The following is a 25,675-nucleotide window of genomic DNA, read 5'->3' on the forward strand; positions in this document are numbered from 1 at the left end:
TAAAAGCAGTATGGTGGGAAATAACACTAAAAAAAAAAACCAAAAAAAAAAAAAAAACCAAACCCCAGGAAATAGTCAATTATATTCATTGTTCTATTTTTAAAAATTAATTTCAATTCTCTCAATTTGTTCTTAACATCATGGCTTTTCAAGTCAACCATTAATTAGAACGCTGCTTTCAATATTTACCTGGGAGACCTCTTGTACCAGAAACATAGTTTCTCGTAGTTTCCTTGCCTACAAAATGTGGAAAACACTGTTCAGACCAAGGGTTCTTATGGGACTTCTAGAGATCCCTCAGCATCGTGCTGGGGACTGAGGAGGTCAGTCTTGCTCAGGGCACAGCCCACATCACCACTCTCGGTGGCCCCGGTGCCTCCTTTCCTCCTTCCACTCATACTTGTGAAGGGCTTGCTCTAACTACATCTTTCCCCATTTAATTTTAGTGTCGGGTATTCAGGGAACGTTAGTTCCTCTGACTCCTCACTCCCACCATCTCTGTATTCTCTAGGTCCTCTCCAGCTCCCATGTCACTTCCTGCCCCATGTCTGTATCATTTAACATGTCTATGCAATAACCTGAGCTTTAGCAATGACGCTGTGTCCATTGAAGTCCTACACAGATGCCTTTTAGAGTATTTTCTGTAGGCTTTCATAGACGGTTCTAACCATTAGTCTACTGCAAATTATTTTATTTAAGCAATAACATGCCCTTCCTGGATGGAGCACACAACCCTGGGTCTTGCATTTTATTAGCGTGCAAACCTCAGATTAGCCTTGCAGCAATGCTCATGGATGCCAAAATGCCCTTCATTCTCATGCCACCTCACCATTTTCTCGCTGCAACCTTCTCCTAACTGCCCCAGCTTCTCCTGACGTCTTTCCGCTAGCATCAGTAATAAATGTCACCCTTTGCTAGTCCACATGAGCAAGAATTGCACTGTCTTTCTCATACGAAGAGTACAGGTGGCTCTAGGATTAGCTCTGCAAACTGACTTCTGTCCCGTCCTGCTAAAGCCTCCTCCCAGCTTTGTTTGTCCTAGGCAGAGGAGATTCAATGACATTAGCCAGCTTTTCTGCTACTTGGTCTGCGAACACAATGCCCCCGTTATCTGACCTAATGGAACTTTTTATTTTTGCATCTCTGTGCTACTATTTGTGGCTAGGAAACTTGAAAGGTGGGACTCCACCTATGGGAACAGTGAGTGAATAAGTTGTGCTGGTGTATTAAATGGCTTAAGAAAGAAAATCTCCATCCCAGCAACAATGCAGTATCTCCACATTCAATCAGATAGACATGATAAGCCTCTCCTTGATGTTTTCTGCAGCAGTGCTAGCTAGGTAAAAGCTTTGTAATGGAGTTCTCCCTTCCCCCTAAATAAACCTTACATTTTTAAGTGATTCTTTGTCTGTTCTTTAGGAGGATTATATTTATTTCTTTTTCTGCTAGGAAGGTATAAGCTTTGTCCTCCTTTAAATCCAAAAAAATTTTCTTTATCCAACCTTTCTTCTCTGTTTTGAGAAGAAGGATAAATAAGCATATGGTTTGCTCATACATCAAAGTCTTATCCGTATATCTCCTATTCACTAGAAAATTATGGCACATTTTTCACATTAAGAATGTATCAAAAAATGTTATTATGGAGTTTGGGCCATGTGCTGTTTTTCTTGTTATGTAGTGCACATGGAAGAGTAAACACTATAAAGGAGAAAACATAAAAGCAAATGTTTGCTTACCTGCTCTCAACCATGAACCTGACCGCAAGTTGTCTGTATCTGAATCACAGAGAGGATTGTGAAAACTCACCCACCCCTTCTCACACAGAATCTTGCAAATGTAACTGCTTCATAGCAACATAAAAACTGCTTTTAGTTTTACTAAATATCATTGAGGTTATGGACATTGGGGAAGGTGTGTGCTATGGTGAGTGCTGTGAAGTGTGTAAACCTGGCGATTCACAGACCTGTTCCCCTGGGGCTAATAATACATTATATGTTTATAAAAAATTTAAAAAAAAAATCATTGAGTTGATTACGTAGCTTCTAAATCATGCCATTTATTTTTCAATAAACTTATAAGCCTTCATGAACGAGCCAACGCTCATCAGGAGACTAAGCTTGCTGACCTTTCTCCTTGGTCCCAACCTCTAAGCTTTTGATTACCACTCCTCTATTTAAAAAAAATCATATGCTATCACACTTCTTACCATAAGAAGGAACTTACTGAAACCATACGAGTACAGACTGTCCAGCTTCAGATTATACATTTAAATTCTAAGAGGGGTACAGAAGGTGGTGACCTTGAACGTTTTAAGAACACTTTCAGGCTACAGTTTTAAGAACGCTGGTTGGTCTTGGTGCATAATGTCCTTTTCCCAATACTTACTTTCTTCCTCACACTGTTTTAGTTTCTTTTCTTCCATGTAAGCATCACATCATTAAATCATATCCTTCATAGAGTTGCTTCTGCTTCCTTTTTCCCCCACAAAGCTTTTTGGTCCAAGCCTTGTTTTCCTTCTCTCTACTGATAACACATCCAACAACATTTTCTTTCCATAAAGCTATCCTTTTAGAGGCACCTGGGTGGCTCAGTGGGTTAAAGCCTCTGCCTTCAGCTCAGGTTGTGATCTCAGGGTCCCGGGATCAAGCCCTGCATTGGGCTCTCTGCTCAGAGGGGACCCTGCTTCCCCTCCCCCACCCCCACCTGCCTACTTGTGATCCCTCTCTGTCAAATAAATAAATAAAATCTTAAAAAAAAAAAAAAGCTGTCCTTTTACATATCACATTCGTGTACCTTCCAGACACCAACATTCACACTCCAAGCACTTCCAGCTGGAAAATCCACATTATCTTTAGAAAATATTAGTCTGTATACGGAAACATTGACCCCATGCCTATTTTTTTTCTTATTCTCTGTAAGTAATATCATTCTTTTTGTTTTCAAATTCTTTATTTTTTATCTTTTCATTTAACACTCACTTGGTGACCATCCTCTTGCCAGAAGTGAGATTTGGTCATTGCACTACAAATCCAGCTTTACTTATAAATCTTGTAAATAGCATTTTAATTATATCAGCTTGTTTTCAGCTACTCCATTTAATGAAGAGACTCTATTCCAATCAGCACAATTAAGTTGTGGCTGAAAATGTGATTGAATTTAGAATGTATAATATTGAAAATCAGCTTTGTCATTTTCCAAAGTGTTTTTTTTTAATTTCTTTTTAAAGATTTTATTTATTTGACAGACAGAGATCACAAGTAGGCAGAGAGGCAGGCAGAGAGAGAGGGGGAAGCAGGCTCCCTGCTGAGCAGAGAGCCCGATGCAGGGCTTGATCCTAGGACCCTGAGATCATGACCTGAGCTGAAGGCAGAGGCTTTAACCCACTGAGCCACCCAGGTGCCCCTTCCAAAGTGTTTTTAACGAAAATTATTTCATTCATCTTCCGTATCTACTCACATGCTATAGGCATTATTATCTCTACTTTATAGGTAAAGTGAGAATCAGAGTTTTAAAATGATTTGCATATTGTCACATGTAAAATGCATTGAAGATCTGCTACCCAAAGCAAAAACTTGCTATATCTCAACCTGAATCTTTTCCGTAATGCATTAGGTACAGTTTGACTAAATTCTTGTATATATATTTTAATTCTTCTGAATACACTGACATATGACATGTCTGTTTCATCCTCCAACATAATGATTTTAATAATTTGTTCCAATAATGTTTCTCTGCTAGCGACCCTTCTGGAGAATACTTCAATTTGGTCACATATAAATTTAACTAAAAATAATATTTCTAGTTGTTTGGTGACTAATTCAGTCATTTGAGATATTTTTGCTAGTTCCTTACCAACACAATATTTTTTATATGTGAAAACTGAAAGATCACCCTTTGGTTACTATTTTCTCTGTGTTATTGCCAGAGACTTAGATAATAATGGGCTTCATTTTTACAGAAATATCTTTTGCAAGATTTTGCTATTCAATGTCATGTTGAATAATACACAGTCAAAATATAATAAGTATCATAATATACACATCCATTGATTTCAATATCTAAGAAAATGTATTGATGAACAGATAATACAGACTTCTTCATAATATTGATCTTAATTATTAAAATTGTGCTCTAAATTCCCCCAATTTTCTCTCAATAATTCATTAGGAATCTATTGCTTTTCACTAAAAAGATTCTTAAAACTATTTTTTTCAAGTTTAAATATAAGTATTTAATTTTTTTAAATTTAGTTTTATTTTTTTTCAGTGTTCCAAAATTCATTGTTTATGCACCTCACCCAGTGCTCCATGTAATATGTGCCCTCCTTAATACCACCACCAGGCTCACCCAACCCCCAACACCTCCCCCCTCCAAAACCCTGTTTGTTTCTCAGTCCACAGTCTCTCATTGTTTGTCTCCCTCTCCGATTTTCCCCACCTCACTTCTCTCCATCTCCCAGTGTCCTCTGTGTTATTCCTTATGCTCCACAAGTAAGTAAAACCATACGATAATTGACTCTCTCTGCTTGACTTATTTCACTCAGCATAATCTCTTCCAGTCCTGTCCATGTTGATATAAAAGTTGGGTATTCATCCTTTCTGATGGAGACATAATACTCCATTGTATATATGGACCATATCTTCTTTATCCATTCATTCATAAAATCTATCTATGAGAAACCTACAGCGAATATCATCCTTAATGGGGAAAAGCTGACAGCCTTCCCTTTGAGATCAGGAACACGACAGGGATGTCCACTCTCACCACTGTTACTCGACATGTATTAGAATGCTAGCAACAGCAATCAGACAACAAAAAGAAAATAAAAAGGTATTCTAATTGGCAAAGAAGAAGTCAAACTCTCTCTCTTCGCAGATGACATGATACTTTATATGGAAAACCCAAAAGACCCCACCCCCAAACTACTAGAACTCATACAGTAATTCAGTAATGTGGCAGGATACAAAAATCAGTGTACAGAAATCAGTAGCTTTCTTACACACCAAAGATGAAAATATAGAAAGGGAAGTTAGAAAATAGATTCCATTTGCTATAGCACCAAAAACCATAAGATACCTGATAAGATACCTGGGGATACACCTAACCAAAGAGGTAAAAGATCTGTACTGGAGGAACTACAGAACACTCATGAAAGAAATTGAAGAAGATACAAAAAGATGGAAAAAGATTCCATGCTCATGGATCGGAAGAATAAACATAGTTAAAATGTCTATACTGACTGGAGCCATCTATACTTTCGATGCCATCCCGATCAAAATTCCACTGGCATTTTTCAAAGTCCTGAAACAAGCAATCCTAAAATTTTTATGGAACCAGAAGAGACCCCGAATTGCTAAGGAAATGTTGAAAAAGAAAAACAAAGCTGGGGGCATCATGTTGCCTGATTTCAAGCTTTACTACAAGGCTGTGATCACCAAGACAACATGGTACTGGCACAAAAACAGACACATAGATCAGTGGAACAGAGTAGACAGCCCAGATATGGACCCTCAACTCTATGGTCAACTAATCTTCGACAAAGCAGGAAAAAATATCCAGTGGAAAAAAGACAGTCTCTTCAATAAATGGTGCTGGGAAAATTGAACAGCTATGTGTAGAAGAATGAAACTCAGCCATTCTCTTACACCATACACAAAGATAAACTCAAAATGGATAAAAGACCTCAACGTGAGGCAGGAATCTATCAAAATCCTAGAGGAGAACATAGGCAGTAACCTCTTCGACATCGGCCACTTTAAGACACGTCTCCAAAGGCAAAGGAAACAAAAGCGAAAATGAACTTTTGGGACTTCATCAAGATCAAAAGTTTCTGCACAGCAAAGGAAACAGTCAACAAAACAAAGAGGCAACCCACGGAATGGGAGAAAATATTTGCAAATGACAGTAAAGACAAAGGGCTGATATCCAAGATCTATAAAGAACTCCTCAAACTCAACATGTACAAAACAGATAATCACATCAAAAAATGAATAAAAATATTGAATTTGAAGCAAGAATAGTTTCTTTTCTTGCCTTTGAACCACCAGCTTCAAGGTTCAGCAGTGGGTTACTTTCTGAGACTTCGTACAGAATTTTTTCACGGTTTTATGAGTCTACATCAGATCTCTGGTCAGTATGGTTACTGCATACCAGCATACAGTTTCTTTTAAAAGCCACTCAATGTTTTGATTATTTTTAGACTGTGTTCCCGACTTTTTCCAGATCTCTTCTCCCTAGAATTGTCATCTCTCCTTACCTTTATTTGCCATGTAGATGAGATAAAATCACGACCAGAGAAACTTCCTGAACATAATTTTTAGGTTGTTGTTCACATGACAAGAAGTGTTAACAGACACTTCAAATATAGATAAATAAATAAGCCTTTTAGAATTTGTTTCATTTTGTGTTTTTGTTTTCATTTGTCTGTTTTGGGTAAGGAAGAAAAGCTTATTCAAATCAGCAAGAGCAAAGAGGGAAATCTGACAGAAGGAAACAGAGGTGTTTCATGAAGTGTGAAGGCAGAAAGGACAATATGTCCCACTCACGATGGACTGTCCCACAGCAAAGGCACTAGTAGAGTTCCCCCTGTTCATAGCTTGGTTTTTCCCACCCATAAAATGGCCACACATCCAGGCCCTACATCACCTCTAAGCTGCGCTTGTGTTTCCATCTTAAATTACCAAGAAAGAATATATATGATAGGGCCAAATCACAGAAGATCTTTATGTCTGATGGTGGTGGCCAAGTGCCTTGATTTAAGATATCAACTGACTCTAAAGCTGAGCTCTCCTCACAACATTCTCTAGAAAATTTAAATGTATGTCAATATTTCTTTTAACTTGACTATTTTTAATATCTTTCAGATAACATGTACAGGTACCCTGAAGACTACATTCCCAGGTATGTAGAAAATAAGTTATGTATTATGATTCCCAAGTAATAAGGGGGTGTAACAAGATATATTACTTATAGGTTTGGCTCAGGGATGTCATGTTTGGGTAAAAATAAAATTAAAAGTGAGCTTTAATTACTGTTATTTCTCTCTGAAGATCAAAAGCTATAATGTTATTATCTTCCTTAGTGACTTACTTATCCTGAGTCAGTAAGAGAGATGGTTAAGGGACAAAATGAGACTCTAACCTAGTATCTACAGAATTCTTGTCAATTTCCGATGGATATATCCTAGATTATGAATCAGATCAGATTGTAAGAATGTAGTCTAATTATACATGGAATTGTGGGACCCTTAAGAAGGGTGGAAAAGAAGTGTGGCAATACCTAATAAAATTTAAGATATATATACATACATACTTAGATAAGGATGCTTTGTGCTATGCTGCTGTTAAGATTAATGTCAGTCAACGGGGAAATGTGATAAATAGACCCTAAAATAATACATGGATACAGATATAGTGTATTGTCTTTAATACCTGTTAACTGAATTGCAGAGAAATTTGTATGACTTTTTTTTAACCAAAGAAGGTTTATGGCATAAATCATAGCAAAGAATTTTCATTTTCTTTCACAGTATATTCTGACCCAAATGTGTTATTAGATTGGAGATTTCTCCTTTAGGATGAAAACACATCTAAATATAGAGAATTTGCTAGAGGACTCTTCAAGACCTTTCTGAAATGGTAGGCTGAAAGGCAGAAATGTCTTTCACAAACACAGAGCTTTCTCACTGGGTAGGATAAGATTATAAGCTTTCTGTTAGCCTCTAAAAGGTCTTTTTAAAATTTTTCTCCATGTGGAAATATCTCTGACAGATTCAGGATGTAGGCTGCAGGCAGATTCACACAAAAAAGAAAATCTTTATTTTTGCGATGTATCATTGAATTCTATAACAAGATAATCTTCCATGCATTATCTCATATCAAGAGAGATTTGCTGATTTGGTTAAAACAAACAACATGACAAAGAAAATCCTCTATGGATTTTCCATGTAGAAGTTAATCTCTTGGACAATTGATTTGATACTTGTTATTTGAAAGGCAATTAAGATGCAATGTGATAGAAAGTCTAGTGATTTGATCAATCTGCTAAAGATTGGGTTGGTACTCTTGGGTTGGAATGGCGAGAGTCAGGAGGGAAAATTAGTAAAATACCCATCTCACAGTAAGCAGGGTCCTGGGATCATGACCTGAGCTGAAGGCAAAGGCTTTAACCCACTGAGCCACCCAGGCGCCCCACAACTACTTTAAATTTATCATGACTCCTCAGTTTCAGAGTCTCTCTCAAAAACCTTAGGACAGATTCCCAGCAGTTTTTACTTGCTCTGTTCCTGAGTGGCACTGAAAGGTGCTTTTCTGGCAAGGCATGGCTCAGCCATTCTTCTACCTTAAGATGATTTCTTGGATTTCTGCAGCTCTGCGAGCTCCTTTCACTTCCCCTCTTTACTAATATACTAACCTAGTGCCCTGGCCCAGACTTTTGGTCTCAATTGTCCTCCTCACCTGAGGATGTTTATGAAAAGAGAACTTTTTTGAAGAAAAAAAAAAAAGATTTTATTTATTTATTTATTTATTTGAGAGAGAGAAAGAGAGAGCACAAGCAAGGGGATGGGCAGAGGGAAAGGGAGAAGCAAACTACCTACTGAGCAGGAAGCCCTACTCAGAGCTTAATCCCAGGACCCTGGAATCATGACCTGAGCAGAATGCAGATGCTTAACCAACTGAGCCACCCAGGTGTCCCAATGAGAGAACTACTGTGTAGCCTTCCCAGACTTCTGAGACTTCCAAGTGGGTACGTGGATGAAGCCCTCACTGTGATCACTGCCATGCTTATAACCAAAATAGCTCCAAGTTTTCCAGCCTTCTGTTTATTTGTTTTAATGTACAAATAACCATTAGCCAAGCTCCATCCCTGTGTGACTGCAAGATGTCCAGTCCCTTCTTAAGTATTGTTTCTTAAGAAACTTTGAGAAGTACAGATAGGTTCTAAATTGTCCAAATTGTCCAATTGTTCCATATTGATAGGTTTCGATTGTCTTTTTGTCGCTCCTAGTTCTGTTTCACTGCTCTCAGTGTCTTTGCTATTGTCTTTAGAATTCTTCATGCTAGTAGATATTGCTAGTTTCCTTTCCCCAAAACCTTGGCAAAAGACCCTTCTTTTTAAGTACTCCAAAGCACTGGCAATATAAGTGCCTTGTGTTTTATAGACTTTACAAAGAAGTGGATATACTAGAAGAAAATTGGAACACTGACAAAGAGAATAAAAATTTAGTATTAAGTAGTATTTGATATCATTGCTCTGAAAGTCCATTAAGCATCCCTCACAGGGAGCACCACGGGGTTCATTTCTTAGTCTCCAACCATCCAAAGCCAGTGCTGAGGTTTATATTCTTTCCCAGGACCAGGGGTCTGTATTTGGTCCTCTCACCCCAGGTTCAAGACACCTACACCCATGGTATGGTCCCTGCCAAAAAAAGCAAAAATTCAGTGAGCATGTACTCAGTGACACGTCCCACCAGCAAACTTCCCTTTCCTCTCCTGCATTATTGCTTTTTCTGTCCCGTTTTTAAATTATTCTCATCAATATGTAAGAGTGTTGTTTCACACCTGAAAGAAAGAAGGAAGGAAGGAGAGAAGGAAAAGGAGAGGAAAGAAAAAAAGCTTTCTTGATACTAGATTTCCTACACCTACCTCTCCTTCGCTCTGTACCCTTTAGAGTAAAACATGAAAGTTCCATCTACATTCTGTCCATATTTGTTGGCTTCTCCTCTTCTCTTTTTTCTTGAACCTACTCTATACAATTTTCTGCCTTCATTAATCTGCCAGCTCAGCTCTTGTCAAGGTCACCAGTGAAATCCACATGGCCAAATCTCAGTGTTTTCCTATGCAGTCCATCTGTAGCATTTGACACATTGACACTCTCTTCTTGAAACACTTACTTCTCCAGGCTCTGGGTCCTCTCATCTCTAGTTTTCCTCCTCACCAGTGGTTCCTTGCCCTTTGCTGATTTCTGAACCTTTGACATCAGAGTGCCCAGGGCTCATCTAAAGAACCTCTTCTCTATATATACTCATTCCAGAAAGTAGTTTTGTCTTTCCTTATGGCTTTAAATAACATTTATATACCAATGGAGCCCAAACACATATATCTGCCAATTTAAAGAAATACCTCTTAAGCAAATCAAGGTAACATCAAAACCAATTTTTAACAGACCCCTCAGCTTGCTTTTTCCTCAATCTGACAGCTTTCTGGCCCCTTAAAATAGCTTTATTTTATAGAACTATCTTTCATTTTTCTTTGACTATTGGAACCCTACATTTATAATATAGAATTTCAGAATAGAAAAGAACAACAGTGATTAAATAGTTTAATAAACTTGTTTTATAAATAAGGAAATTGAAACTCTCAATTTATGTCCAAAGTCACTCAGATAGAAGTAATGATTTTTTAAAAAATGAATTTACTTATTTAATCTACTTAGATAATGAAGTATTTAAGAGTTCACAATAAAATAATGATGAATTTAAAACTTTAAAAATAGGGACTAAGGAAAATATACATGAAAGTGGAAAATAGTAAAAGATATAATTAATATTATTTTAAGTTTTGGAGTGTCAGCAATTATGCTTATTGGTCAGGGGCCATTTCAGACATGTTCAGAGCAATGCACTCACCTCTGGGATGTGGGCTTATTTATTAATCTATTTTTGATAGTAACTAATCTTCTACATAAAACACTACCAAACATTTGTGCTTAAAGTTTATTAGATATTTGCAATAGGCTGGAGCTATTTGGCATTGCTAAGTAAAAATATATTTTTTAATTTGTTGGTTAGGCAACTGTTCCTTTATAATACTTTATTTGGGATGATTAATCATTTGAGACCTGCCTGTAGACACAGGGCATTGCATTATAAATCACATCTTATTTTCATTCATAGGGAATGAAGTGATATTCATTTTTTGGACATGATTTATCATTTGCAGGTTGTATCTGCTATCTATGTGAGCTAGGAAAATGGATGGATTGTCTTATTAAAAATTCTTCACATTTTGCTATTATATTCTCAGCATAGCCAGAGAAAAACCATGAACAGGGACCACTCCATATTCCAATATTAAGCTGTACTGAATTACTGATGAAAGGAAAGGTTACAGATGAGTTCCTTTGTTATCAGATAAGAGAAATACATGTCAGCATCTGGACTTCTCAAGCCATTTCATACAAGTATCATTTGATCTGTTTTTTTAAGGACATCTACTTACTATTTACATATACTTTGTCCTCTTTCAGAAGCATAGGGAGTACTATAGTTGTTATGCCTTGAGATCAGTGTTCTTTTTTTCTTTTCATGCAATTCCCTCCAGCTCTTGACGATCTGTAATCTCAAAGTTAAAGCAGTTGCTACTATTTTATGAAATGCTACTCTCACTGCCTGATATGTTCCTCTATTCCCAGCCTGCCATTGTGAAGGCTGGTCACCAGGGCCATTGTCGTTGTGTGGTGGCAATGATAGGATGTCCATCTAATCCTAAAAGAATTTCTCAGATGAAGGTGTAAGGAAATTTAATCAAACATCAAGAGCAAATAGTATTCAGGGCTTTTGGACTAGACTTGCATTACAGTTCTAGCTCTGCTAGTTACTGTCTTTGTCTTTGGACAGTTTAACTCTAGGAGTTGCAGATTCTTTATAGGCACAGTGGGAATTTAAAAAGAAAGTATCTCAGACTTGTTCTGTGGGCTGAATGAGCACTGGTATAAAGAAAAGCTTTCAGAATTGTTACTTATTGCTGGCGTTACACATAAGGCTAGGGAAAATATGTTAATTTATCTATCTGACTCTCAGACTTCCCATCTATAAAGTGGGAAATAATATTTTTGCAGAATTTCCCTAGGACTTTGGTATAATGTATATAAAACATTTAACATAGTATCTGGATGTAATAGATGATCAATCATTTTACAACATCTGGACGTCTGCCAAGCTGAGTCTACAATATCTCTTTGGCCTTGTATTTTTTAAGCATCATTGTCAGTTAGTATTTAGATAGGAAACATAGTTTTAGGGGATTATTTGGAATGATATTCTGGGCAAGTAAACTGGCAGCACAATGTATGGTTAAAAGTACAGATAACCTCAGTTCTAGTCCCACCTCTGCCACTTACTAGCCTTCTGACCTTCAAATCATATGACTTCTCTGTGCCTCAAATTCCTTATATATATAATGAGAATGTGATAGTGCCTGTCTGGTCGGATTGTTGTTAGAATGGTATAAATGAATATAGAAAATGAAGGTCAAGTAGCATCTGACAAACATAAATGCTAAATAAGTATTTGCTATTGTTATTTCCTGAAAAATCCAAAAACACCTGTTCAAATGTACACACACACACACATATGCATGTAGGCATTCATGCACTTTTGCATCCATTCACTTGTACATGAACATATCTACCTTGGTTGGCTGAAGATAAACAAGAACATGCAATCATATATTGAATTTAGCTGAGAAATTAGTTAAGAACTATGTGTAAAGTGGATTCTAATAAGATAAATTATCTTTCATTATTATAGGGAGGATGAGTATTATATTGAAGACACACCAATTTATGGTAACTTAGATGACATAGTCCCAGGTAAGTTTTATTTTTCCCCAAATTATGTTTATCTATAAATTAATATCTCTCCCCTTAATTCCACATCATCTGAGGTAGCTTATTTCTGGTTGCAATCACATTTAAATATCCCAATTTAAATCACATTTAAATATCCCAATATTAGTATATATTTGGAAATATATACTAAATAATATACTAAACATTATTGAATCTATGATTCAATAATGTTTAGTATATTATTTAGTATATATTTCCAAAGCTGCATATTATAAATTGTATTGCAACATCCTGTCTTTCTATATTCTCCACATTTTACTGTAGTAGAAATGTGAATACAGAAGACTATCACCATGAATTTTGACACACACAATTCTATGAAATAAAGCTATTTCTAGAACAGAAAATGGCTCAGGGAAACAGAGACCTACGCTGTGTCTACAAAAGCAAATCTATAGTGAATAATCTGGAACAAGGAGCATGTTCTCTGGTTCCCCTTGTTTTAACTGCTTCTGTTAAGCAAAGAACCTAGGGCTACATTTTTGGCAAGTGGGTAAAGAGAAGAGCTAAATCGCCACTGACTAGGTTATACATTTTTTTATTCTTAGGTAACAAGTACTCTTCAATTCCCAGCATCTCTTATTACTTGGAACATCCCAACCACCCCCAAACAAAATGCCACTAAATTCCTTAAGGCAGACAATCATGATCTGATCCCAGAGCTCTGATGAGAGAAGCCATGAGGCTAAATGCTAGCATTTAACCCCATTCATCCTTGCACCCTCAAGCGCTTCAATTCATTCATGAATTGGGGGTTAACCGAGGTTTCCAGAAATGGACTAAACTATCTGAATCTCTGTATATCAAATCTAAGCTACCTAAATCTCTGAATATGCAAATCTCCTAAAGTTAGGAATAACTAAAGGATTCAAAATTTTATTTAATTTTAAAAAATGTATTTAATCTTTGTCTTCCCCTTCATTTTAAAGTATCTTCTAATCTCTGTGTTCTGAGAAATCAGAACTATTTTTTAGGACTATTTTGTTAAAAATAATTTGCCCTCCCACTTCACCCTGCAGAATCATTGTGCCCACCTGTAATATTTGAGATTTCAATATTTCTGTACTCTGGTGGTGCAAAGCCCACCATATCTGCAATTTCCATACCTAAGGGGAGCATAGGTGCCACCCCACACATTCTGATTCAGTAATGTTTAGGAATAGGGTTTAGAAATTTCCTAGTTGACAAATTTCCGGGTAAGTCTAATGCACATTTTCCACGGACCATACTTCGAGAAACATCACTCTGTGTTAATTTTCAGAAGGGGTTGAATGATTGATTATAAGATAACTTGCATTATAGTGAATATATCTTTTTTCCTATGGGATCAAATCAATGCAATCCACATTTCTGCCAGGTAACTGGCCATCCTACAGGTCACTTTCTCTCTTTCTTCTCCCTTTCAAGCATGCATATGTGGGGGGAAGAAAGGGATGAATGATTTAATAAGCATGTCCCCACAGGATGAAATGACTTCAGGTCTGCTGGCTATTGGACACTGCACAAAACCCCTAAATACTTAAGACCAGCATTACAGAGATCCAGACCCCCCAAAACAGCCTGTCTGTGCTGTCACTGATTTATGGGACAAAAAACAGGATCTAAACATTCTTTTTAAAAAATAGAGATGTTTAAATGCCTCTGAGTAAAACCTCTTGCTCATGGGGAAAATAACCAAATTACAATCATCTGTGCATGTGCACTGCACTCTGCCGCCATGACCTTTTGCAATCATACACAAATATAAGCAAACACATGGGATCTCTATATCATTCAAATGGAAACTGAAGTTGAGCCTGTCATGTCCTACAAAGGCATAAATTAATATGATCTAGTCTATCCTTAGTGACCTTCTTTTGTCTTATTATTAATTCTCTGGGGTAAAAGACTTCTTCACATTCTGATCTGCAGAAAATGGTTTGTGCTTCCTCACTTTCTTTGCATCTCCACAAAAAAACACAAGTTGAATTATTCTTGGGGGTTTCACATGTACAGCTAAGTATGGTTTGGGTCGTGTATTTTTATTTGTGCCAGCATTTTTTATTTTTCCATTGTAAATCATGATCTTTTCAACCCCCAAGAACCAGTGGATGAAAATTGTTATGAACAAATGAAGGCTCGACCAGAGAGATGTACTAATAAACTGCAAGAAGTGACCCCGCCTGCACAGGTGAGTTTTGTTGTCTGTATTAAGGGTCAAGCTCAGCCTAGATCACAGCATGGCTGCATGTTTCAAGAATCTAAGAACAGCACATTCTGATTCATATCTGAAGCCGTCTGTGATTTTACAGGCCAATTCAGTGTCAAGTTCTGGGACCTAAGCTCTAAAGGGAACCTCAAAGGCAAATAAACAGTACTCAGAACCACACTCAAAGAGCCCAAAGTGTATAGCATTACAAAGGCAATAGGTTGAAGGGAAAAGTAGATTCTCTTCTTAATCAATAAAGCTTTTTCTTTCAGATTGAAAAAAAATTGTGTACATCACAAAGATAAACATGAAATTTTACACTTATATAATGCTCATAAGACCTAGTATCAAGAATTTATGGGGGCAGGGGGAGACGGGGAGAGGGCAGGAGAGAGAAAAAAAGAGAGAGAGAATGGGAGGGAGTGAGGGAGAGGGAGGCAGAGACAGAGAGAGAAAGTGCTTTAGTTAAAAGATAAATTAGCTAGATATAAAAGACCATATTCCTATTTTATAAGGCAACTGAGTATAAATTTTAACACAAGTTCTATGGCTATGGGCTAATGGCAAGAGATTTTCACATATCTTATGTAGGGTTAGGGAGGACATAAATGTAAGCAGAAATATATGAAGACCCTAGAAGAAATGGATAGTTTTTCCTTTTCCTACCACAATCAGTTCAACTTCCTCAGACATAGCACTGATTTCATCAGAAACCATTCATAATTTTTCATATGCATGCTGCTGACATGTTACAAATTTCTGTCAAAAGAGTTCTTTTTTCGGGGGCGCCTGGGTGGCTCAGAGGGTTAAGCCTCTGCCTTCGGCTCTGGTCATGATCCAGGGTCCTGGGATCGAGCCCGGCATTGGGCTCTCTGCTCAGCAGGGAACCTGCTTCCTCCTCTCTCTGTGTCTCTCTGCCTACTTGTGACTTCTGTCTGTCCAATGAGTAAATTAAAAAAATCTTAAAAAAAAATAAAGTCTTTAAAAAAAAAAAGAGTTCTTTTTTCTTTCCCTTCTAGATCTTGTTCCCTCAATTATGTGTTCTCTTGCTACTCCCTAGAAATAGTCAGAGAGCCAGCCAGCATTTCCTACGTGGTTGTTATGTGTCAGGCCTTGTCATATGTGCTTTACATGTATTATCGTCTTGAGTTTTATGAAGGAAACAGCATTATTTCTCCCATTTGACAGAGGCTTGAGAAGGATGAAAAACTTACCCTAAAGCACTCAGGTACTAAGTAGAAAGAGAATCTAAACTTAGTCCTGCCTAGCAGAAAAAAATTCTCCTCCCTAAGATGGGTCACATCTTGAAAACTCCCACTAAGATAGAATTTGTCTCTTTTCCTCTGTATGAATCCACCAAGAAATCAGAATTCTTGAAGTTTTTAAGAAACCAAGATGTGGTAAGGTTTAAACGGACTATGAAGTCACTTTCTGATGCACAAATCTGTCATCTGATGGTCCATTAATGGCAAAAAAAATTTTCAATAAACTTATAAAAGCCTTCTAATACAACTTGCTAAATCCAATATAATAAAGAGAAAACCTCTTAGAGAAAGCTAAAATATAACCACACCATCTGAAATGTAGAGATTCACAGCACCTTAATTGTAAAAGAGCTGAAATTCATAATAAAAGTTGCTACTTACTACATATGAATTGTGGTGCATCTGGTTTTTACTCAAGTGGAAATTGTGCAAAGCTTAAAATGTCTTAAAAGTCTGCTATTTTATAAATTATGTATTTAAAAATACTTCTTTAAGGATATTAGCCTTTATTCTATTATATTAGCCTTTATTCTATTACATCCTTCTCACAGATTTAGTTTCACAAATTAAACATAATTTCTTTATATTTGCTCAATTCCATTTTATTAGAATGATCATGGTCATCAAAATCACTACCCAGTTTGCTACAATACTTACTTTGGTCAATTACAAGAGCGCTCTATATTATGCAGAGAGCTTTATGGGTAAAGTGTCTGTTTGTTGGAAAAAGAAATCAGGTCCTTGCCCTTTAAAAATGAGAGGCACAGTTCAGAAGTTGTAATTTCAATATCTACGTCTACCATCAACTAGGAAGAGTTCATCAGGAAACCTAATTAAGAAAATGAGTCCATAGAGTTCCTGTATCATAAAACAAAGTGAGGGACACAATTGTGAGCTTATTCCTCTCCTCTTCATGTCCCAGTCTCCCACCAATCTTAACCTTTCCCTCCTATGTCAGAAGTATCCACTCTCCTTTTCCAAGCCAATAACAATTTATGCTCTTGATCATTTCCTCTACTGCTTTCAAGATCTTGCATCTTCAATTAATTGTCTCCATTTTCAATCTTTTCTTTAAAGAATCACTACTATTTACCTACCAATATGCACAAATCATCCCAATACTTAAAAACAAAAACAAACAAAACAACAAAATTTGACTTCTACCTGTGCTTCTCTCTGATTCTTAAGCTGATTCTTACTTTCCTTGACTGTTTTCATAGATACACATTCTTTTTACTCCTGGCTGTATTTTTTCCACCCATAGACTCAGCTGAAACCACACTCTGGAAGTCATAAGTAACTTGTGTACAATCTGTGATACTTTCTCAGGACTCACATTCTTTGAATTCTGCAGCACTTGATAAAGTGGACCAACTGTTGACCAAACATACATTATTTGAAATGCTTTTAGATCTTTATTTAGAAATAAAGATCTCTAAGTCCAGCCTAAAATGACCTCAAAGGGAACCTGGGGACTGGCAGGCAAGAAGGAAATAATGGGGGAAGATGGAAAACTGTAATTCTTGCCAGATGCCAGTCACAGAAATGGATATTGTCATCTTTATACTTCTGAATCTTTATACTTTATACTTCTGAATCTCAAGAAATGTAGAAAAAGTGGGGACTTTTGTGGGTACCATCAAATGACCAGTTATTAAACATATGCAAAGTAGATTTTGAGATTCATTTAATTCCTTCCTATTATGCTTGTTCTGGTTTAACAAATTGGAGTATTGTCACTTGATGAAAGCAACACAGGGCAAGAGCTACCTAAGGTGAAGGCAGGGGGAGAGTCATGTGAGAGTCCATCTAAATGCTTGTGCATGGGGGCACCTGGGTGGCTTAGTGGGTTGGGGCTTCTGCCTTCGGCTCAGGTCATGATCCCAGTGTCCTGGGATCGAGCCCCGCATCGGGCTCTCTGCTCAGCAGGGAGCCTGCTTCCTCCTCTCTCTCTGCCTGCCTCTCTGCCTACTTGTGATCTCTGTCTGTCAAATAAATAAATTAAAAAATAATAATAAAAAATAAATAAATAAATGCTTGTGCATGGGATGCCTGGGTGGCTCAGTTGGTTAAGTGTCTGCCTTTAGCTCAGGTCATGCTTCCTGGGCCCTGGGATCAAGTCCCACATCGGGCTCCTGCCTGATGCACAAGGAGGGAACCTGCTTGTGTGTGCACACTCTCTCTGACAAATAAGTAAATACATAAATAAAATTGTTTAAAAAATCAAATATTCATGTATATTTTGTGTATAAGAAACAAATAAAAATACACACACAAAAGTTTCATCTAAGCATTTTTATACTCAAAAGTCTTGATTGACTATTGTTTTTTGTTGTCATCCTACCCGACCAATTTGGCAAAACAAGGTAGCCAAAGCCCAGAAAACAGCTGCTTGTTTTTCACAGATCTTAGAAATTCCCAGCAGTCGTCCAAGAATGAGATAACAACGAAAAATTAACGTGACTCTCTTTTTAGGCAACCGAGGAAGGACAGATGCTCTATGCCTCACTGGATCACAGCTGTGGGGGGAAGAGCAGGATGCCCAAGAAGGAGAACAGTAATTTGTTAGACAAGGATGAAGATGGGCAGTTACACGCAGGGGACGGCAGCCTTTCTAAGATCACCTCGGTAGACAATTTCCCACTTGAGAGCCAGGAAATAGAGGAAAATGTCCATGATGATCCCATCCGATTGTTCGGATTGATTCGTGCGAAGAAAGAATCTATAAACTAGATGGACTGTGATTGAGCTCAATAATCCAGCTCTTACTGGAGATGTTAAAGCCAACAAAATCCCTATACGACACAACATGATTTGTGAGGGTGACGATCTACATCAGTTGTTAGTGAGAGGGAGGCTGACTTCTTACCCAGAGCTTATGTTCTTGCACACCAAACGTAATGCCATGAAAATCAGTTATTTGAATTTGCTTAACAAATGCCTAAGTCGTAAAGTGTAAAATAAAATCAAGTCTGCACACGGAGCCTAATTATGGAGTTATAACGTCACCAACAATACTGAATACTCAGAGAAATAAAGCAAACAAAACAAATGTTTTAAGCACAAGTATATTCTAGAACACATTGAAAGAAAAATAAAAGCTACCTTTAAAAAAAATATTTTTCCTTTTTCATCCACGGAACATCCCTTAATTGAAAGAAATTTCTGATCGAAAGACATGGGACATTAAATATATTCCTACAGGAAGTGGAAGAATCTTCTTAAGAAGAATTGTTCCCAAATGGAAGTATCTTTATTACTTTTTAATATTATTATAAAGTTAGTGCATGCTCCCTATAACAATAGACAAATATACAAAAGAAGTTGGATATCCCACTAGCCAGAGATAATAACAATGAGCAACTATCCATATATACATGCATACATCAGTTTTCTTTCTTTTTTTCTTTTTTACCAAAAGGGAGTGATTATTTTACACTTATTATTTAAACTTTTTTCCCACTTAATATATTGGAGATTTATTTTCCTTGTTTTTTTTTTAACTATAACTAAATACAGTTATACATTATCATTTTAATGCCTGCATAGCATCTCATTGATGACTACATTAGAATTTATTCAAATAATTTGAACGTACATTTAGCTCATTTCCAAGTTGTTTTTCACTTTTACAAATAATATTGCAGTGAGAATGCATCCCCACCGGTGCTTAAGCACTTACCTGACTTCTCAAGGCTGAATGCCTAGGAAAAGAACTGTTGCTTTAAAAGGTGTACATAGTGAGTCTCCATCGAATATGTTTCCAAAAGGTCAAGAGTTTGGTCAAGTTATGTGTCCAATTTAAATTCCTAAACTGCCCTCCAAAATGTTATTTTAAAAAAATCTCTCTGTTATCTTTCCATTTGAAATAGGAGTTTAATTGGGTCTCAAGTCATCACTGACCAAGGAAAGTATACACGTAAGCTGCCCTGCCCTCTAACCACAGCCTAGTGGATTTTATTCATTCTTTCTTCAGTTCTTTGTGAGTTCCTAGTGTAGCAGAGGCACTAAGTTAGAAGTCGAGTACAATGAGGGAAACAGAGGTAAAACAAGGTAGGCCCTGCTCCCATGGAGTTATAAATGGTTAGAAAAGATGAGTATCAGGTTAACAAAATATCAGTACTAGTAAAAAATATATATATAACTAAGAAAATACAAGAATGAGAAATAATGATGGAGAGAAGGGCATCTCTGAAGAGAAAATTTTAATTCCCAGAACTGAACAATGAGGAGCCACCCATGTAAAGAGAGAAAGGAAGGAAGAGCATGTTGTGGCAGAACTCTGTCCATACTTGGAAGTACCAACTTCTGTCAGTAATTGTTTTCCGTTATGAACTGGCATAAAATTAAATGCCAGTGCTGAAGTAAAATCTCTGAAGTTGTCCACAATGCCATGAAAAAAGAGTCTAAAAACTCTTAATGTCTAAGGGCAGAAGAAAAGATTTGGGTTTCCGATTTTAGAGAAGGAGCATAAAAACATAAGAAATAATAAGTATATATCGACTTTAAATTTTCAAAATATTTGCTATTATACATTTGTGTTACATTTTTATACATACCATGATTTAGTAAAAATAAAGTTTGACTATATTTTTGGCAGTTACTTTTTCCCATAACTAATCTCATCATTCACTTGTATTATTTACCTAGCGCCTAAAGATATTTGAATTTTTGCCTCTGGTTTATATCATTTGAATTCCACTCAATATTTTGAGTTTTATGTTTCAAATGTGCTTGATGACTGGTAATTTGGAAGGTTTTTAACGAGAAATCTATATTCCTTAATAAATAAAAGCCTATTCAAGTCATCTATTTCCTGTTGAGTGAGTGTGTTAGTTTGTATCTTTTGGGGAGTGTGTCCCTCTCATCTAAGTTGTTTAATTTATTAGCATGAAGTTGTTCAAAATATTCCCATACTGTCCTTTTAATATCTATAGAATCTGGTGATTTAACTTCTCTTTGATACTGGGAATTTGCTTCTCCCCGCCCCCCATCTGTCTAGTTAGAGATTTATCAACTTTTTTCCTTCCTCAAAGAACCAGTCACCATTCACATAATCTTTCTATTGTTTTTATATTTTCTGTTTCACCAATTTGCCCTCTGATCTCTATTATTTCTTCTGTTTATTGTGTTTTCATCTGTTCTTTTTTAGCTTCTCAAGGTAGAAGCTGAGGTCAGTAATGAGACTTTTCTTCTTGTCTAAAATGGACATCTGGTTTCACAAATCTTCCACAAATTTTGATATATTGCATTGTTATTTTAATTTCAAGTATTTGTAATTTCCCTTTGGTTCTTTCTTTGGCCTATTGGTTGTTTAGAAGTGTGTTATTTAATTTCCAAGTATTTGAAGAGTTTCCAGATCTTTTTTGTTATTGATTTTGAATTTAATTCCATTGTGATAAGAAAGCATATGATTTGAATCCTAAATTTATTGAGCCTTCCTTTAATGCCCAGAATACAGTCTATCTTGGTGAATGATGATACGCACTTAAAAAGAATGCATAATCTATTTTTATTAGATAGAATATTCTATAAATGCCAATTAGGTTAACTTGGTTGATAAAGCTTTTCAAGTCTTCTATATGCTCTCTATTTAAAATGCATTTTTATAGGCAGCATATAGTTTATTTTGCTTTTTTAATCCAATCTGATAATCTATGACATTTAATTGGACTGTTTAGACCATTCTCATTTAATGAAGTTATTGATACTGTTGGGTTCAAAGCAATACTCTTGATCTCTGTTTTCTATTTGTCTTCTTCTATTTTTCATTCATCCTTTTTATCTTTTTATGACTTCTTCGATATTACAATTGATACATGAACAATACAAGAGCTAGAGGCACAACCCCCAACACAGTCAAAAATCAACATAAAACTTTTGACCCCCCAAAACTTAACCACTAATAGCCTCCTGTTGACTGAAAGCCTTACCAATAAATGTAAACAGTCTATTAACATGTATTTTGTATGTTGTGTGTATTACATACTATAGTCTTACAATAAAATAAACTAGAGAAAATATTAAGAAAATTGCAAGAAAGAGAAAATATAGTTACAATACTATACTTTATTAAAAAAAATCTGCGTGTAACCAAACCCATGCAGTTCAAGGGCCAACTGTACATTGGTATATTTTTATGACTCTATTTTATCTTCATTGATAGATTATTAGTTAGAAGTTTGTTGTTGTGTCATTTTAGTGATTGCTTGGGGTTTATAATAAACAACTTTTTCAAAAAGATTTTATTTAGTTATGGAGAGAGAAAGAGATAGCAAGAGAGAGCAGGGAGAAGAGGGAAAAGTAGGCTCCTCATTGGGGAGGGAGACCCACATGGGGCTCCATCCCAGGACTCTGGGATCATGAACCAAAGGCAGAGGCTAAACTGACTGAGCCACACCAGGCACCCCTATGAAAAACATCTTTAACTTATCACTGTCGACATTCAAGTGATATATACTACTACTTTGGTATAGTATAAGAACCTTAAAATGGTGTAATTTTATTCTGACTTTTGTGCTCTGGGTTTTATTTATTTTACACATTGTTATTATTTTTTCTCTTAATAAGGAATTATCCATGTTATTTCCTTTAATAAGGCCAATTCTCTTTTTTAAAGATTGAAATAAAAATAAATATTGTCATGTTTATCCCTGTATTTAACATTTCCAGAACTCTTCAATCCTTTGTGTAGATCCAGGCTTCTATCTAGCTAGTATCATTATTCTTCAGTTTAAGGGACTTTCTTAAACATTTTTTTAGAACAATTCTGCTAGTGATTAATTCCTCCAGCTTTTACATATCTGAAAAAGTCTCTACTTGCCTTCATTTTTGAAAGATATTTTCTCTGGGTAAAAAAATTTATGATTGAGTTGACTATATATTTCTTTCAGTATTTTAAAGATATTGCTTTACTGTTTTCTCAGTTACATTTTTCTGAGGAAAAACTTTAATGTCATATTTGTCTTTGTCCCTCTGTTATTTATTTTCTCTGATTGTTTTAAGATTTTCCTCCTCACTGATTTTAAACAATATGCCTTGGAGTAGTTTTTGTTTGTTTGTTTTTATGTGTCTTGTGTTAGGAGATTGTCGAGCATCTTGAATCTGTGTATTTATAGTTTTCATCAAATATGGAAAAAAATAACCAATATTTCTTTAAATATTTTTCCTGTTCCCCACCCCCAACTCATTTTCAAGATCTGCAATCACTTGCAAATCTCCCACATTTCACTGATATATTTATTTCAGTCTTTTCTCTGTGTTCCATTTTGGGTAGTTTCTTTTGCTATGTCTTCAAGGTCACTAGTCTTTGCTTCTAAAATGTTTATCTGCCAGTAATCCAAGATGGATACTTTTTAATCTCAGATAATTTGTTTTTACCTCTATAAATTCAGCTCGAGTAATTTTTTCTTCATTTTTCACATCTCTATCATACATGTCTAACCTTTCTTCTTACTTCTTGAACATATTGCATGTAGTTTTAACAACTGTTATAATGTTTTTATTTGCTAATTCTATCATCTCTGTCACCTTTTTTTTTTTTAAGATTTTATTTATTTATTTGACAGACAGAGATCACAAGTAGGCAGAGAGGCAGGCAGAGAGAGAGGGAGGAAGCAGGCTCCCCGCCAAGCAGAGAGCCCCATGAGATCATGAACTGATCCGAAGGCAGAGGCTTTAACCCACTGAGCCACCCAGGCGCCCCTATCTCTGTCATTCTGAGTTTCAACTGACAGATTTCCCTCATTATGGGTTGTATTTTCTTACATTTTAAAATTCCTAGTATTTTTTTAAAGATGAGGTACTTTATTATGTAACTTAAAAGTCTGTGTAAAAGCTATAAACAATGTATCAATTAATATTATATATTTATGTATGTACAATACAGAATATATATCCAATATTAAGGTAAAAATTCCTAGGCTTGCAGGGGCTCCTGTGTGGCTCAGTTTGTTGAGCAACTGCCTTCAGATTCGGGTCATGATCCTAGAGTCCCAGGATCAAGTCCCACATAAGGCTCCCCACTCAGCAGGGAGTCTGCTTCTCCCTCTGAGCCTCTCCCTTCTCATATTCTCTCTCTCATACTCTCTCTCTCAAATAAATAAATAAAATCTTTAAAAAAAATTCCTAGGCCCACAGAAACACTTAATAAAGAGTTATAGTTGGACATTTTAATATACTGTTTGAAAAACTTGGTGGGTCAAGTAAACAAATAATGATCTTATAATACAGAGGATTAATAAAATCAACATGCTCAGTTTAATAGGTATTTTTAGAATTTTTAGAATTTTTAACATCAGAAACAAAGAACATACATCCTTTTCATGTCTCTGGGAAGTTTACCAAATTAGTCATGTATTAGTCACAATGGAAAGTCATAAATTATAAAGAGCAGAGATTTTGCAAAAAACGTATGCTCACTTTAGGCCATTGAAACTAGAAATCAGTAAGATTGACCCCCAAATTCCCTCAACTATCTGAAAATTATAGAACACTTTCTTTTTTTTATTTAAAGATTTTATTTATTTATGTGACACAGAGAGAGAGAGAGAGAGCACAAATAGAGGGAGCGGCAGAGGGAGAGGGAGAAGCAGGCTCCCCAATGAGCAGGGAGTTCAATATGGGGCCTGATCCCAGGATCCTGGGATCACCATCTGAGCTGAAGGCAGATAGTTAACCAACTGACTTACTCTGGCTCCCCCATTATTTTCTAACATAACTTCTAGATCAATGAGAAAATTGTAATTAGAATAACAGATTTTCTAGAAAAAAATGAAGTAAGGAATATATCTAAAAACCTATGCAGTATGGTAAAGATTTACTCAAAGGAAACATTATGACTTCAATTCTTTTTTGTTAAATATTATTATTTTTTTAAATATTGTATTTATTTATTTGACAGAGAGACAGTGAGAGAAGGAACACAAGCAGTGGGGGTGGGAGAGGGAGAAGCAGGCTTTCCACTGAGCAGAGAGCCCTACACAGGAGTCAATCCCAGAACCCTGGGATCGTGACCTGAGCTGAAGGCAGAAGCTTAATGGCAGCTACCCTGGTGCCCCTAACTATTATTTTTAATTATTAAATTCAATTACTTAACATATAGTGTATTATTAGTTTCAGAGGTAGAGCTCAGTGTTTCATCAGTTTTATATCATACCCAGTGCTCATTACATCTATTTTTTTTAAGACTTATTTATTTATTCGAGAGAGAGCGAGCTCTGGAGAGTGTGTGTGAGTGAAGAGAGTGGCAAAGGGATGGGGGGAGAAAATCTCAAGCAGACTGTGCTCAGCGTGGAGCCTGACTCAGGACTTGATCTCAAGACCCTGAGATCATAACTTGAGCTGAAATCAAGAGTTGAATGCTTAGGGACACCTGGGTGGCTCAGTTGGTTAAGTGACTGCCTTCGGCTCAGGTCATGATCCTGGAGTCCCAGGATCGAGTCCCAGAATCGAGTCCCACATCGGGCTCCCAGCTCCGCGGGGAGTCTGCTTCTCCCCCTGAACTTGTCCCCCTCTCATTCTCTCTCTCTCTCTCAAGTAAATAAATAAAATCTTAAAAAAAAAAAAAAAAAAGAGTTGAATGCTTAACTGA

General features: G+C 36.3%; 1 protein-coding gene across 2 annotated transcripts in view; it reads left to right on the top strand.

Moving 5' to 3' along the window:
- Positions 1-20,890, top strand: part of TRAT1 (T cell receptor associated transmembrane adaptor 1) — a 37,081-nt gene extending 16,191 nt beyond the window's left edge. For both annotated transcript variants that reach the window (XM_080824473.1, XM_080824472.1), the window contains 4 exons: positions 6,864-6,900; positions 12,530-12,591; positions 14,712-14,800; positions 18,559-20,890. In XM_080824473.1, coding sequence (XP_080680599.1) covers positions 6,864-6,900; positions 12,530-12,591; positions 14,712-14,800; positions 18,559-18,816 — 446 coding nt within the window. In that variant the 3' untranslated portion in view covers positions 18,817-20,890. The remainder of the gene's footprint in view (positions 1-6,863; positions 6,901-12,529; positions 12,592-14,711; positions 14,801-18,558) is intronic.
- Positions 20,891-25,675: the final 4,785 nt, after the last annotated feature.

This window comes from Martes martes (assembly GCF_963455335.1).
Source record: "Martes martes genome assembly, chromosome: 1".
NCBI classification, from domain to species: domain Eukaryota; kingdom Metazoa; phylum Chordata; class Mammalia; order Carnivora; family Mustelidae; genus Martes; species Martes martes.